This window comes from Bos indicus x Bos taurus, chromosome 4 (genome assembly GCF_003369695.1).
Source record: "Bos indicus x Bos taurus breed Angus x Brahman F1 hybrid chromosome 4, Bos_hybrid_MaternalHap_v2.0, whole genome shotgun sequence".
In the NCBI taxonomy this organism is placed as follows: domain Eukaryota; kingdom Metazoa; phylum Chordata; class Mammalia; order Artiodactyla; family Bovidae; genus Bos; species Bos indicus x Bos taurus.
In genome coordinates, this window is record NC_040079.1 from 17,044,933 (window position 1) to 17,059,481 (window position 14,549).

Here is a 14,549-nt window from a genome sequence, read left to right on the forward strand (position 1 = left end):
ATTCAACCATTACTTCATTGGCATCAACTTTGTATATACATTGTGCCAGGTCTTGGGATATAAATGTCACAAGGCTCAACCCTCAATAAGCTTATCTAGATGAAAGATAATTAAAGCAGGTTCATGAGGCCTTGCTCCAGTAGGACTCACCACCATCTGGACCCTAAGGGCCCCCATGCAGCTCAGTGCCACGGCTCTGTGCTACCCCATGACCGCGGGCATCAGCAAGGCCTACAGGATGAATAAGAACGTGAGCCAACAGAGCTATAGCCACTGTTCCTGTGGGCACCTCACCAAGAACAAGCCTCATGATCTGAGAGGTCTGCAGCTTCACCCTTTAGGAGTGGCAAGCCGTGGAGCTGCTCAAGGTCTCTGAGAACAGAGCCTCAAGTTCATCAAGAAAAGGGTGGGGACACACATCCATGCCAAGAAGAAGGGAGAGGAGCTGAGTAATGTCCTGGTAGTCACGAGGAGAGTCGCAGCCAAGGACAGAGCTCCTTCCTCTCTGTGAATAATAAAACTTGTTCAGAAAAAAAAGGTAATTAGGCAACTATCAAACAGTAAGCATGATTTTATATATAGATATAGAATCATATATAATAGCCATATTATTACCAATTATCTGTTGGTAAGATATAATAACCATATTGTTTGATATATATATATAAAAATCATTCTTGTTATTTGGTAGCTGTATTATTACATGTGTATGTGTGTATACATATATATGTTATATATATATAAGTTTAGAGCAGAGAAGAAGAATGCACACCTAAATTTGCATTAAATTTTAGTGGTTAAGTCTATGGGCTTTATTTTTTGTTTTGTTTCTTTTTTTTAATTTATTTTTTAGTTGAAGGATAATTGGTTTATAGAATTTTGTTGTTTTCTGTCAAACATCAACATGAACCAGCCATCTATGGGCTTTAGAGATCTGAATTTCTCACTTGTTAGTTGTATAACTTTGAGTGAGTTATTCAAAGGACTTTAAGAATTGAATGAATCATTACATAATATTTCATGCTTACTATAGAAGAGCAGAATGCTTTGGTGTTTGAGAAGAGAATGAATTATACAATATAGAGCCCATTATAAAAGATTCTAGAGGAATGCTTGCTTTTTAGAAGGTTTAATAAAACTATCGTAAGTAAAAACAAACTATATCCTATTGCTGTCAAAAAAAAAAAAAAGAAAGAAAGAAAGCTCCTTAGGGTACATTTGTTACAGTTATCTACTGCTGGAGAACATTATACAATCAATATGTAATCTGCACAGACACAATTTCAAATGAAAAAGCATGCTTTTAGTGAACAAGAAGTACAATTTGCTGTCCTGAGTTGGATAGCATTAGATCTAGAACATATTGGTTAGCCAAGTCACCCATTCCAGACTATGGAAAGAACATGTGCAGACAAAATATAAGCATTTAATAGGTTGGACCTTATGCCAAAATTGGCAAAGCCCCCAAGACGGACTTAATATAGAAAGACAAAAATATACTTCTTTTATTTATTTTAACCAAAACTCTAATTAAAGATCAAATTGCAAATCCAGTTTACTATTAAACTGCTGATGCTGGGAACTAGTCAATTAGGCAGGGACTTTAGCTGAAATGAGGATATCCAAGAATGTATTTTATTTCATACATAAAGCAACCGTTCCATTGCATACTAAGCAGTTTAACTGTGGGCATTTCTTTTGCCTCAAGTGAGCACCTTTATCAACACAAGCCATGAAAAGTGAACCTGAGCAAATGTTAAGGATATGTGTTCTCTATCCACCAGCTGATAAATGCTGTTTCACTCACCAACTCAATCTGCTGTTAGTGTAAAGTGTATTAATAGTGCTTCCTACTATTACACAATAAATTTTGCTTTGATATAGTAGTTAATTTTCCAGTTTCAATTTCTCCCTTCCTCCACCTATTCTGGACTTCCCAGGTGGTGCAGTGGTAAAGAATCCATCTGCTAATGAAGGAGGCGCAGTAGATGCAGGTTTGATCCCTGGGTTGGGAAGACCCCCCTGGAGGAGGAAATGGCAACTCACTCCAATACTCTTGCCTGGAAAATCCCATCGATAGAGGAGTCTGGCGGGCTACAGTCCATGGGGTCACTAAAGAGTCAGACACGACTGAGCACAATCATTCCTTCCCCTACTCTAGGCTGATACGATGCCACATACACTACCTTTTGGGCAGGGTATTGACACATAAAGAAATTTTGAATTTAAATTTTGGTGGCTTCTGACATCAACTAAAGTAATGGCCAAGGAAGTAATTTGTACTCATGGACCCCCTCGTAGGGTTAACCTAAGCATATCTGTACATAAAGTATATTCAAATATATATACCTGAATCTGTATAGATATAGTATAGAACATGCTATCTATATATCTATTTATAGATCTATTTATATCTATGTTTATGTATATATGTGTGTATGCATGTGTTTGTGTGTAGTTTAATAAAATGAGATCATAATGTATGGACTCCTGTATATTCTGAGTTTCAAATAAAACAAGAGCTATAACAACAAGGGAAAAAATTAAAAAAAGAAAAAAATAGAGAGCTGTTTAAACAGAATTTATCCACAGGATTGTCAGGGAAACTAAATAATGGATACAAAGTACTCTGCACAGGGCCTATAAGTTAACTTTCTAACTACTTTTAAATAATGGATACAAAGTATTCTGCACAGGGCCTATAAGTTAACTTTCTAACTACTTTTAAATAATGGATACAAAGTATTCTGCACAGGGCCAAAAGTTAACCACTTTCTAACTACTTATAAAATGCCTCCCACTATTGCTTCTTGGCAACCTTAAAGGAGATACTGCAGTATCACTGAGCAGAGAAAGGCACTCCAGGAAACAGAAAGCAGTGTACAAAGCCATGGCAGAGGGAGGATATGGGTGTGTGAAACAAACTCAATGACTGGACTGAAGAGAACAAAGACGAGAGGCAGGGAAATTATTTAAGGAGTTGAAACAAGAGGTAAGGAGTGCCGGAACTAGAGCAGTGGCAAAGGAGACGGCACAGGGAAAAGAGGTATCTAGAACCGAAATGACAGGAACGGGGAGAAAATTAGAGTGCGGATGAAGGAGGAGAGAGCGAGGGACACTCCAGCCTTCTGATTACATGTTGATGACTCTGAGCCACAAACATATTTCAGAGAAAGAAGCAGAAGTATTTGGTTTTTAACATGTTTAAGGTAATGTAAGACACAGATAAAGATCATCTACAGCATATCAGATGCACACAGAGAATTCAGAAGTCAACATTCTTTTTTAGAATATCTGGTAAATATAAATATTTATACAGTTGGGTTCTTATAGAATCACACTGGCAATAACAAAGGGATATTAATCAAGAGTAACAGATACTAGTTTTATGAATAACCTGGGAAGTACAGGGTAATTCAAACTGGAATTAAGTGAATTAAGAACAAATTTCATCACTACCTCAGCGGCTTTGCCGTTGTAAAGGCGAAAGTGATTACAGGCCTTAAGATTGAGTGCGATGGTGCTATCGGGAATTTGCTGAAGATAAACAGCCAGAACTTCTTGAGACACGTCATAGTAATCCAGCTTGTAGTAACACAGGGCCACATAAACATTGAGGGCAAGGTATTCCCTATTAGATGAAAAAATTAAGGATTAACAATTTAAGTCTACTTCACAAAAATGTTGTCAAACTACAGACATTTTTAATGGCTCAACTGGACAGTAAGGCAAAGAGGACATTTCTTTTTTTAAAGAAAAAGGCAGTATGATCAGTGTAGTCTTTTTCTTTTTGTGTTATAATATTTGAGTGTTTTGATATAAGTAGAGTAAAAAGTGACAACTAGAGGAGAAAGGGAAAAGTTCAACTACTAGCTGTTCATGTTAGGAAAAAAACCAACAAAACTAATATAATCAGTAATGAAGTATAAATGCAAATAAGCTGACACCGTACAGAAGATGGACAGACAAGGCAAGTAGGTTTGATGACTGAGAATGGGAACAGGTGGGAGACTATGACAGTAATGCAAAAGGAGGGAGAAGGGAGATGGACGAGATACTTTGGGATACAGAAGAGAGACCAAGTAGTCAGTGATAAAGTTGGAATGCCAGTTCTTTAGAACAGTTTGTTTCTAATTTTGTCAGCAAATTACCTTCAATGTAACTACAACACTGAAATTGATACATCTAGACCATGCATTTTCAACAGGTGTGATATCACCCCCAAAGGGGCGAAAATTGGTTCTTACGGAGAGATGAAAAATATTTATTTTATATATATATACATACATACATATACATACAGGACTTATACATATATCTGTATACAGATATACATATAGTACATAACCAGATATACAATATACCTGTGGTACTGAAACTTAATAGGAGGGCAATTAAGAGGGGGAAAGACAATCTACACAATGAGTCTAGACTATAAGGAGTTCTTAATCTCACCAGATTATTAAATAGACTTGAATACACGGTGATATTAGAACCAAAGGACACTAGGTTCTCAGCCAAACTGGGGTACAGAAGAAAGTAACAAAATGAGAGTTCAAGGAGGCGTAACAGGACACACACCTGTTATCTAGCAGTATTCGCTTGTAAATATCAATAGCTTCTTGGTAGTGAGATCGCATATAGTGGATTGAGGCCAAACTGAGTTGATCTTCTGTGATATCCTGAAGATTCTGATGGAAGTTCATCAATTTCTTCTCATCGTTAAACTAAAATTGTAAGAGAGAAAAAAGACATAAAAATTCATGTTAGAGAATGGTTAGAGAAACCAACACTTATGTAACACAAATTTAACTCCATCCACCCTTCAGCCACTTGCCTCTGTTCTCCCTATTTCTCTTCAGCTCCCAGTCTTCTTTATCTCTCCTTCAGACACAGAATAAAATAGTCTCTAGAGGCAGAGCCTTAGTCTTTAGTTACAACTCATTAATTACTTGACCCCCCTATTCTTACTTTGTTTCTTTTCTATTTCTTTCTTTATATCTTCTCCCTCCCTTTTTATCTTCTATGTTTCTATCTTTTTTATATGCTGTTTATAAGAGAGACATTTAAAATAGGACATAGAAAAGTAGAGAATGAACAGATATAAAAAGATGTAATAGGCAACCACTAACCAAAGGAGAGCTGATAGAGCTACACAAACATGACAAAGTAGTGTTTACATGAAGAGAGAGTTTTAGAGATAAAGATAGGCATTTCATAATGATAATGATAAATGTTTCCATTTACTAGATGGACATAACAATTCTATATCTGTATGCACTTAATGAGAGTCTGTAAAACATGTAAAGCAAAAATTGAAAGAACTAAACAAAGAGAGATAATTACAGCATGAAAATTTTAAATACACCAAGAACAATTATTTTCAAATACTACCTATAGATAAACTTCCTGTAAAACAGTTTAGCACTATCAGTTAACAGCTTTAAATTTTTATTGTTCATACTCAATAACTCAATAAGTCTATTTCTAGGGTGTTAGAATTACATTTTTATAATTAAAATCGAAACCAATCTTGAAGCCAAATAACTAGGAAATGCTGAATGAATTGTGGCACACACATATGGTGGATTGTTATTTAAAAAGGACGGGTTTGAAGACTAGTGACTCAGGGATACGCTCATAATTTAAAGGTAAGTTGTAGAATACAAAAGTATATATTTAACATAAATCCCATTCTGCAAAACAAATGAACAAAAATACAACTATGCATATAAAAAATAATTATCCCTAAAGGGATATGCCCAAAGGTTGAAATATAGTTAACTTTAAATATGGTAGATGTTTGAACAAACTCCGGGAGATAGTGAAGAAAAGGGAAGCCTGACATGCTGCAGTCCATGGAGTCACAGTCAGATATGACTTAGCGACAGAACAACAACAACAACAATATCTTTTTATTGCATATTTATATTTTGATTACTAGAATGTGTGAATTTTATAATATGAAAAAGTATTCATAAATAATTTGATGATGATGATCAAAATTATTGCTATAAGGCAGGCAATTCAGAAAAGTATGTATTTATTTTCAGGAGTCAGGACAAGCATCTTTGCTTCTGTTTCCTAAGAGACAATAAGATGGTGGAAACAAACTAATCATAAAAGACTACTGCTTAAGAAGAACTAAAACCTAACATCTCTGAATAAATTACCAGGGTAAAAAACATTAATGGGGGAGAAAAATCCTATAAAATTAATACCTGTATTCTACTTGCTCTAAACATATCATTAACAATAATTTCTACTTAATTCTCTTTCACCCATGCTGGTAACAAGAAAGAAAGAGAAAAATATTTTAAAAACAAAAGCTTTAATTTATGTCAATTAAAAAAGAAAAACAAAATTTTACATTAAAAAAAAAGTGTGAAATAAGCAGAGAAATACCTTGTGAGCCAAGTGGAAGAGGAGGCGGTTTTGAAGTCGGCTTTTTGGAGCTGAGGAAAGAATCCAAGGTGCTTATTAAAGATTTCAATTGTCTATGGCATTTAGTCCCTTGTAGGAGTGACATGAGACTCAGATAAGGATACTCCCAAATCCTTACCCATGGGATCCTGCTATGTCTCTGTATAATATATATTATTTTAGTCTAGTCCTACTGCAGTAGAAGGAACATCATCAAGAACCAGAAGAAAAACACTCTAGGGTTCTGCTCATGCCCACACTGGTTCCTCCTGACTCTCGTGGTAAAGCACAGCCTGCACTCTTCACAGTGCCCGCAGCAGCCCATCCTGTGTAGTTCACACGCAGAACCAAACACAGGAAGCAAACGTTGTGGTCCTAGCAGTACATGTAGGAATCCAGTGCTGTCAATTCCTTCTGAACTCTTCTTTTCATAGTTACACTGCCATGTTTTCCTAAATGGGGCTTCACAGGTGCCTCAGTGGTAAAGAATCTGCCTGTCATTGCAGGAAACGCAGGTTTGATCCCTGGGTCACGAAGATCCCCTGGAGAAGGGAATGCCAACCCACTCCAGTATCCTTGCCCAGAAAATCCCATAGACAGAGGAGCCCAGCGTGCTACAGTCCATGGGGTCGCAAAAAGTCAGACACAACTGAGAACACTCACATGCATTTCCCTAAATACTAGCCCATTCTCCACAGATCTTCTGGCATGATAATAGTACCATCTAAAAGAGGTAGCCAAGCAAAAAAGTTAACATCTTTTAAATTCCAGATCCGCTTTGTGCTCTTGGAGAATCTTCCTAATTCTGGACACTCAATATTATTAATCTATCTCTTTACAACAAAAAGTCATACTTCAATGTTAAAAAAGAAAAAATATGCATGGAAAGAGAGATAGGTACCTTGATCATCTCACATGCATCTAACTGTTCTACGCACAAAGTCTAGAAACATGAGATAAATAACTCACAGACCATTATAAATGAATTGGGAAAAACTACATCAGTAAATTGAAACAACTTGGGTACAAATCAAGAGATTTTCCATGACCTTGAACTGGAATTCTATCTAAATATGTATGTGCCAGTTAATTCTCTAAGAATTCTACCCTGGAATACACTCATCACTCACATATTTCCTAACAAACATTCTTTTGCCCACTTTCTCTATTTTTCTTTGATTTTAATTTGATTCATACTCTAATTATTCTTAATCTTTCCTCCCATATTTCCATTCTGCCCTACACTTATTTGCAAATTTGAATTCACTTCTCCTAAGATGACTGACTTCATAAAACAAACAAAAGGGAAGAAATCTGGATTCTTCAACCTGAAATCACTAGGCTTCTCATTTCGAAGTAGGGCAAGAAGCGATAAGATCCACATTCATGAGAGCTTGACCAACTATACCCAACTGCTACCAACATCATGAATGTCCCACCACAGGAGGGCCTAAGAAAGGCACCTTGTCTTTTTCTTCTCTCATCCTTCTGCTTTTTGGCTGTAGATTCTGGGGAAGTGAAGTGGGGAGGGTAAGGGTAAGGCATACAGAGATTAACTCTGTCTTTAAAGATAAAGTTGCTAAGATCCAATATGCTTTGAAGAGTAGAGCTTTTCTTTCTTTTTTTTTTAGCTTTCTAATGTCACTTGATTTTTCCTCGAGAAAGGTATTAAGTTTAAAAATCTCCAAAATGACTCTTAGTATTAGTGGTGAATTTCAGATATTAAAAGGGCTCATTTACCTTTAAATCCAGCTGCTTCAGCTTGTTTATACATTCCAAGAAAAAAGTACGTACAGGCTAGGTTCACCCAGACTTCAGGACTGCAATTTTCGTCTTTTGTTGCATTTTCATATTCCTGAAATATACAATAAGCAATGATCCCATATAGCAGTAAAGCAATCAATGGGCCATTCCTTCTCCTGTCTATGACTTATAGTATAGTTATATTATACTACACGCTGCTGCTAAGTCGCTTCAGTCGTGTCCGACTCTGTGTGACCCCGTAGACTGCAGCCCACCAGGCTCCCCCGTCCCTGGGATTCTCCAGGCAAGAACACTGGAGTGGGTTGCCATTTCCTTCTCCAATGCAGGAAAGTGAAAAGTGAAAGTGAAGTCGCTCGGTCCTGTCTGACTCTTAGCGACCCCACGAACTGAAGCCTACCAGGCTCTTCCGCCCATGCGGTTTTCCAGGCAAGAGTACTGGAGTTCTTGATTGGGCAACTTCACATTTAGGAGAATTCTATATGCTCCTTAGGGCTTCCCAGGTGGCGCTAGTGGTAAAGAACCTGCCTGCCGACGCAGATGTAATTTCAGTCCCTGGGTCGGGAAGATCCCCTGGAGGAGCGCATGGCAACCCACTCCAATATTCTTGCCTGGAGAATCTCATGAACAGAGGAGCCTGGAGGGCTACAGTGCACAGAGTCACAAAGAGTCGGACACGACTGAAGCGACTTACCACGTACACACATGTGCTCCTTATATTCTATACCTGTAATATTAAATACTGCAGTTAGGGCTCAAGCCTACCCATGTGGGACTGTTGCCCATAGAACCCTACACTTGTTTTTTTTTCTTTCCCTTTTAATACTGACATGGGCTAACAAACTGCAGAAATGAAAAACAACTAAAATATTTTGTTTTTGCTAACTTAAAAAGATATTAAAAATGCATAGTTTCAGCTAACTTAAAATCCGATACCTTAATACGCTACAAATTTGATTTCATTCTAATTGTTTTCTGGCTTTGTTTACTTGGCTTTACATTTTAAAAATTTGGTCTTTGAGGGTTTTTTTCCTTCCCTTTTAAGGATAGTTTCTGAAATTCACTTTGTCAACTACATTTTCCATATACTCTTTTACTATCAGTGTTTACCACATGCCTATTTTCTTTTTTACTCCATTTGAACTACTCTCTCTTCTCCTAAATCTTTCACAAATACTACCAGCTTCTATTCTGCCCTCTTCACATCTTCACTTTTCCTTTACTGATTTTGTTGCTTTTGTTCATATCAGTTTCTCATTGTGTGATCTTGGATATTTTTCATTTTAGTAGTGCAGGTTTTTAATATCCTTAAATTACATTTTGAGAGTGAGAATATGTAAGAAAGGTCAAAACAATTTCATTTATGAGTTAAAAATCATTGACATAAGGCATCTACAATTTTATGTACAGCCATAATTCTATAGATTGTTAATTACATTGTAGGGTTTACAATGACCAAGAAAAACAACTTTCAAAACTATATTTTTAAAAATATAAAAAATAAATAATATATTAAAATATTTTAAAATATAAAGATAAAATAATATTTCCTATGTCTAAAATTAACCTTTAAAAAATAACCATGAACTTTTTTTGAGAAAAGAATCATAAAATTTTTAATCAAAAGGGCTTATTTTTCTTCTCCTAAAGGTTTTCTTAAGAAAGACTAATATTAATATATTGAACAATCTCATTAGTATATATCTAAAAGGAAAAAGTAAATAACATTGCTATATATATTTGAACATATATAGAAGATTTCTGAAGCAATACATCAAAAAAGATCCAATGTTTACTCCTGTTAACAAAGAAATAGGATGGAGGAAGGCAGACTGGGTGACTTTTTTCCTTTTTCCTTTGTTCCCCTCTATATTGTTTGAATTTTACCATGAGTATGTATTATTATAATACAAAACTTAAAAACATTTCAGAACCCTACAGTTATTTAAAAAAAAAAACCAAAACTTTAAACTAACCTCCAAAGCTCTCTTGTAGTCACCCAGATGAAAAGCACAGTATCCAATCCACAAATTAGTATCCTCTTCTTGTTCCCCAACATGACGTTTGAACTTGATGTTAAAATTTCATGAAAAAAAAATCATGAATACTTTGAATGGTAAGCCCTTGTTTAAAAAACTATGTTATTAATGAACAATAGGAAATTGCAAATTATGGAAGCAAGATAACCTCAGTTTAATCAAACTGATACCTACAGAACTCAGCACAATTAACTACCTTTTCCTCAAATATTTCACAACTGTTTTTGTGTTTATTGACACCCTACTCCAGGAAGTATCTAAGAGTTATCCTCATAAAAATTCTGGGTGATTTATAAAGATCATAAGAACTCTCTGAAATATTTAATGCCAAATAACTGAAGGTTAGAGAAATTAAGCAATGACCTCAAGGCCACACACAGCCAGTAAGTGTGGTGGAAGGGACCACGTAGCCAACTGACTCCAAAGCCCATGTTTTCACCCCCTATCCCATGTTCTACTGCATTTAACTTCACACTTTAAACCTGTCCCATGAGCACACACATATATTTATTCATAGGTTATAACTTTTCACTGAAGACAAGGCATTAAATCATTCTATTACCCTTGAACAGGCTTGCCAGGGCCTATAAGAATTAAAGATTTTAGAAGACCACCTAATCATTTATGTCCATTGTGAAAAAATATTCATGAATTCATCATCCATGAAAGAAAAGTCCTGTTTTGGAGGAAAGGTGTGAGATCCTGAAGAAGTCTGAATTACCATGAGCTTTTTTTTTTTCCACTCTATGTGATGATAAGTCAAAAACATAGGTGAAAAGCAAAAACTAAACAGATCATTGTTGATTTGTAGTGACCTAAATAGAAATGAAATCTAAAAAACAGTGGAAATATGTATGCGTATAAGTGATTCACTTTACTGTACAGTAGAAGCTAACAACATTGTAAAGCAACTATACTCTAATAAAAATAAGATAAAATTTTAAAAAACCAATCATTGTTACAAAACTTCAGGTGCCTTGACCAGTACAAGATGAAGATATCTATTGATACTCTGTCTAAATAAATACTTACTCTTGTAGCTAACTCTATAATATTAGAAATTCTCCTCTCACCTAGAGAAGGAAATGGCAACCCACTCCAGTATACTTGCCTGGAAAACCCAAAGGACAGAGAAGCCTGGTGGGCTACAGTTCATGGGGTCTCAAAGAGTCGGACACGACTGAAGTGACTAAACAATAACAACCTCTCACCAAATACTGTGAATCTGAGTGCAGTGCCTTAAGTCTGAAGAAACTCTTATTTGAGGTCTCCCTGAATTTGCTCCTGGAATTCCCTGGAGCCACAGCGAAAAGAGAGAAGAGAAAAAGAGACTAACAAAAATCACACATGTATCTACCACTCACTCCACTGATTTACAGAGCAGGAGGGCCCTTCCAAGGCAGCTCCCCTGATTTAAAGATAAGAAATCCAACACCAGAAAAGTTTAAGCAATGTGCTCAACACCAGGGGACTAGCAAGAAACACAGGACTTTACATGCAAGACTGAGAAAGATATATAAAGCTGATTAAAACACTTATTGTTGATAGAGTAATACAGCTGTTGTAGTGCTTTAGAGAAATGATTATGGCACAACACAACCAGGCTGTGCCGTCAAAACTCCTCCCCTCTTCGTTCTTTGGTGCGCCCCATTCATTTCTCCTACAACACGTGCTTCCCACAAAGCACGTATCCTTGGACCATCTACATCAGCACTTAGGCTATTTGCCCAAAATACTGGGTTCTTGAGTCTCCCTGGTGGCTTAGATGATAAAGAACCTGCCTGCAACTTGGGAGACCCGGGTTCAATCCCTGGGTCGGGAGGATCCCGTGGAGAAGGGAAAGGCATCCCACTCCAGAATTCTTGCCTGGGAAATCCCATGGACAGAGGAGCCTGGCGGGCTATAGTTCATGGGGTCGAAAAGAGTTAGGCACAAGTGAGCGACTAATACACACACACACAGGGTAGGAGTCCAGAAATGCACATTTAAACAAGTACCACAAGTGACTCTGCTGCTGCTAAGTCGCTTCAGTCGTGTCCGACTCTGTGTGAGCCCATAGACAGCAGCCCACCAGGCTCCCCAGTCCCTGGGATTCTCCTGGCAAGAACACTGGAGTGGGTTGCCATTTCCTTCTCCAATGCATGAAAGTGAAAAGTGAAAGGGAAGTCGCTCAGTCGTGTCTGACTGTTCGTGACCCCATGGACTGCAGCCTACCAGGCTCCTCCGTCCATGGGATTTTCCAGGCTAGAGTACTGGAGTGGGGTGCCATCGCCTTGAGTATTAAAAGTTGAGAACTACTGCCATAGAGATTTGAAATATCTTCTGAAGATAGAGTATTTCACACAATAAGCATGAAACATGGTAGAATTATTTAAATTTGATCAAAATGTTATAACATATTAATAGGAATAAATCATAAACTGGTCAGGGGGTGGAATAGGCAATGTGTGAACTGACACTGTATTAAATGTCCCTCTACATTTTTAGGCTAGATTTGCCATCAGTGGAACTAGACATAATTAAAAGTGTCCCTCAAGAAATAAGTCTATCATGTAAAAAAAGAGAGAGAGAAAGAAGTCTATCTTTTTAGTTCATCTTTAGTCAGGTTTATAGTTAACCTGGAATCTGTGCCTGACTAGATTTACAGGAAGTCCCAGAATGCACCCACCTGTTCCATGCACAGCAACCAGCATTCACCCATGCATTCCTCTATATTCTGGTTATTTACGTCCTAAGAAGCAACTTTCTTTGGACATTACCTCCAACAGGGTAATAGCTCCAGTGAAATCTCTTTGTGAAAGTAGCTCCTCCAGCTTTGGAATCTTCCTACCTTTCTTCTTCCTTTTGTCAGTGTGCGGTGGGTCCCCGCCTACAGCAGGTTTGGCCCTTGAAAGCATCTGTGAAAGAAAAAACAAAGATAGCTGTATGATCCCAATCCCGTGGTCAATTTTAAACTGAGAGTGACGGCTCCCGGATTCATAAGTCAAGTCCTGAACAACGAACCCCTTGTAAGCCTATTTAAACTCTTTCCGTAACACGTATTTTACTAAAAGGTCCGTCACCCGGTGCTTGAGCTGAACGAAACCGCTATTCCCTACTTCTTCATCTCCTCCAACGAGAATGAGGTAAAAGATGCTTTCGCGGAGCTGTTGTCATCTCAGCCTTCCCTTGGTCCACTTCCCATCTCACGCGCAGCTCAGGAGTGGGAAAACGGAGAAACAGGAGGGAAGAAAGCAACGATGTATCTACAGTTGCAGCCCTGTCCCCGGTGGGAACACGGGAGCGGGCACAGACATCTGCCTCCGCTAACACTCCTAGACTTAAACCAGAAGTGTGCTAGGAATCTCCAATCTCCAGTCCCAGGACCTACTCAAACTTATTCCTCACTATTCGACGCCACTAACCATCTTGGCGCCGGTCCTGTGAACACCCTCTGCAGACAGACAACAGAAGGCCTGGCTTCAGCGCGCCTCAGCATCCAGGAAGCTCGCTTGGTCTCCACGGCAACCCCGCCAGGGGACTGGTCCTGCCCGGAGTAGCGCTCGCCGGAGAACTGGTGCCCTGCGCATCTTGGTTCCCATAGGCTTATCGCTGCTGCCGGGCGTGAAAGGTTTTCTTTCCGGATGAAGGTGTCTTTCTCTGTTCTGAGAGCGACAGTTTGTCTGTATTTCTATGAGTTCATATTAGGAAAAGCGAATTAAAATGACACGGTTTTTCAAAAACAGGTTTCCCGGGAAAGTCATTTTCAAGGAACCACTTCCGATTTGGACCGCGTTGGGCTCCAGAGCAGCCTTGGGCGCCGACTGGCGCGTGATCGCGGGTCTCCTGTGCTGTGCGGCTTAGAATCAAATTTCTGCCGGAGCGAGGATGCTGATGTTTGGAGGCGGGAGTTCCCCTGAATACGATTTCTGATTTCCATAGATACATCTCCATTGTGATGTGACATTGTAATTCCTACTTCGAATTTAGAATAGAACCTCTCGTTCGTTAGAAATAGGGAAACACAAGATAAAGTCACAGTGGCCAATGCAGCACCCGTCTTGTTTCTAAAGGTCTGATGTAATACTTTGAATATGTAAATTAAGATAACTAGAGTGAAATAATTAAATTTGTTTTGGCTGTGTGTGTGTGTGTGTGTGTAAGTTTCGTTGTTGTTTGGCTGTGTCACGGAGCTTGTGGGATCTTAGTTACCCAACCAGGGATGGAGCCGGGACCCTCCTGAAGCGAGGAATTCTAATCACTGGTCCATCAGGGAATTCCAGGAAAATTTTTTTAAAGATGTGGAGAAAGGGTTTAAAGATGTGTAAGTTGTAGTAAGTTTAAGTT

The 14,549-nt window shown here is 38.1% G+C and overlaps 1 protein-coding gene across 2 annotated transcripts in view; it reads right to left on the reverse strand.

Moving 5' to 3' along the window:
• Positions 1 to 14,202, reverse strand: part of TTC26 (tetratricopeptide repeat domain 26) — a 42,058-nt gene extending 27,856 nt beyond the window's left edge. The window contains exons 1-7 of one of the 2 annotated variants that reach the window (XM_027538875.1): positions 13,628 to 14,202; positions 12,983 to 13,120; positions 10,161 to 10,253; positions 8,164 to 8,278; positions 6,406 to 6,455; positions 4,582 to 4,727; positions 3,460 to 3,631 (exon numbers count right to left, since the gene is read on the reverse strand). In XM_027538875.1, coding sequence (XP_027394676.1) covers positions 3,460 to 3,631; positions 4,582 to 4,727; positions 6,406 to 6,455; positions 8,164 to 8,278; positions 10,161 to 10,253; positions 12,983 to 13,120; positions 13,628 to 13,630 — 717 coding nt within the window. In that variant the 5' untranslated portion in view covers positions 13,631 to 14,202. The remainder of the gene's footprint in view (positions 1 to 3,459; positions 3,632 to 4,581; positions 4,728 to 6,405; positions 6,456 to 8,163; positions 8,279 to 10,160; positions 10,254 to 12,982; positions 13,121 to 13,627) is intronic. The other variant, XM_027538874.1, reaches the window with a different exon arrangement.
• Between the last annotated feature and the right edge of the window lie 347 nt (positions 14,203 to 14,549).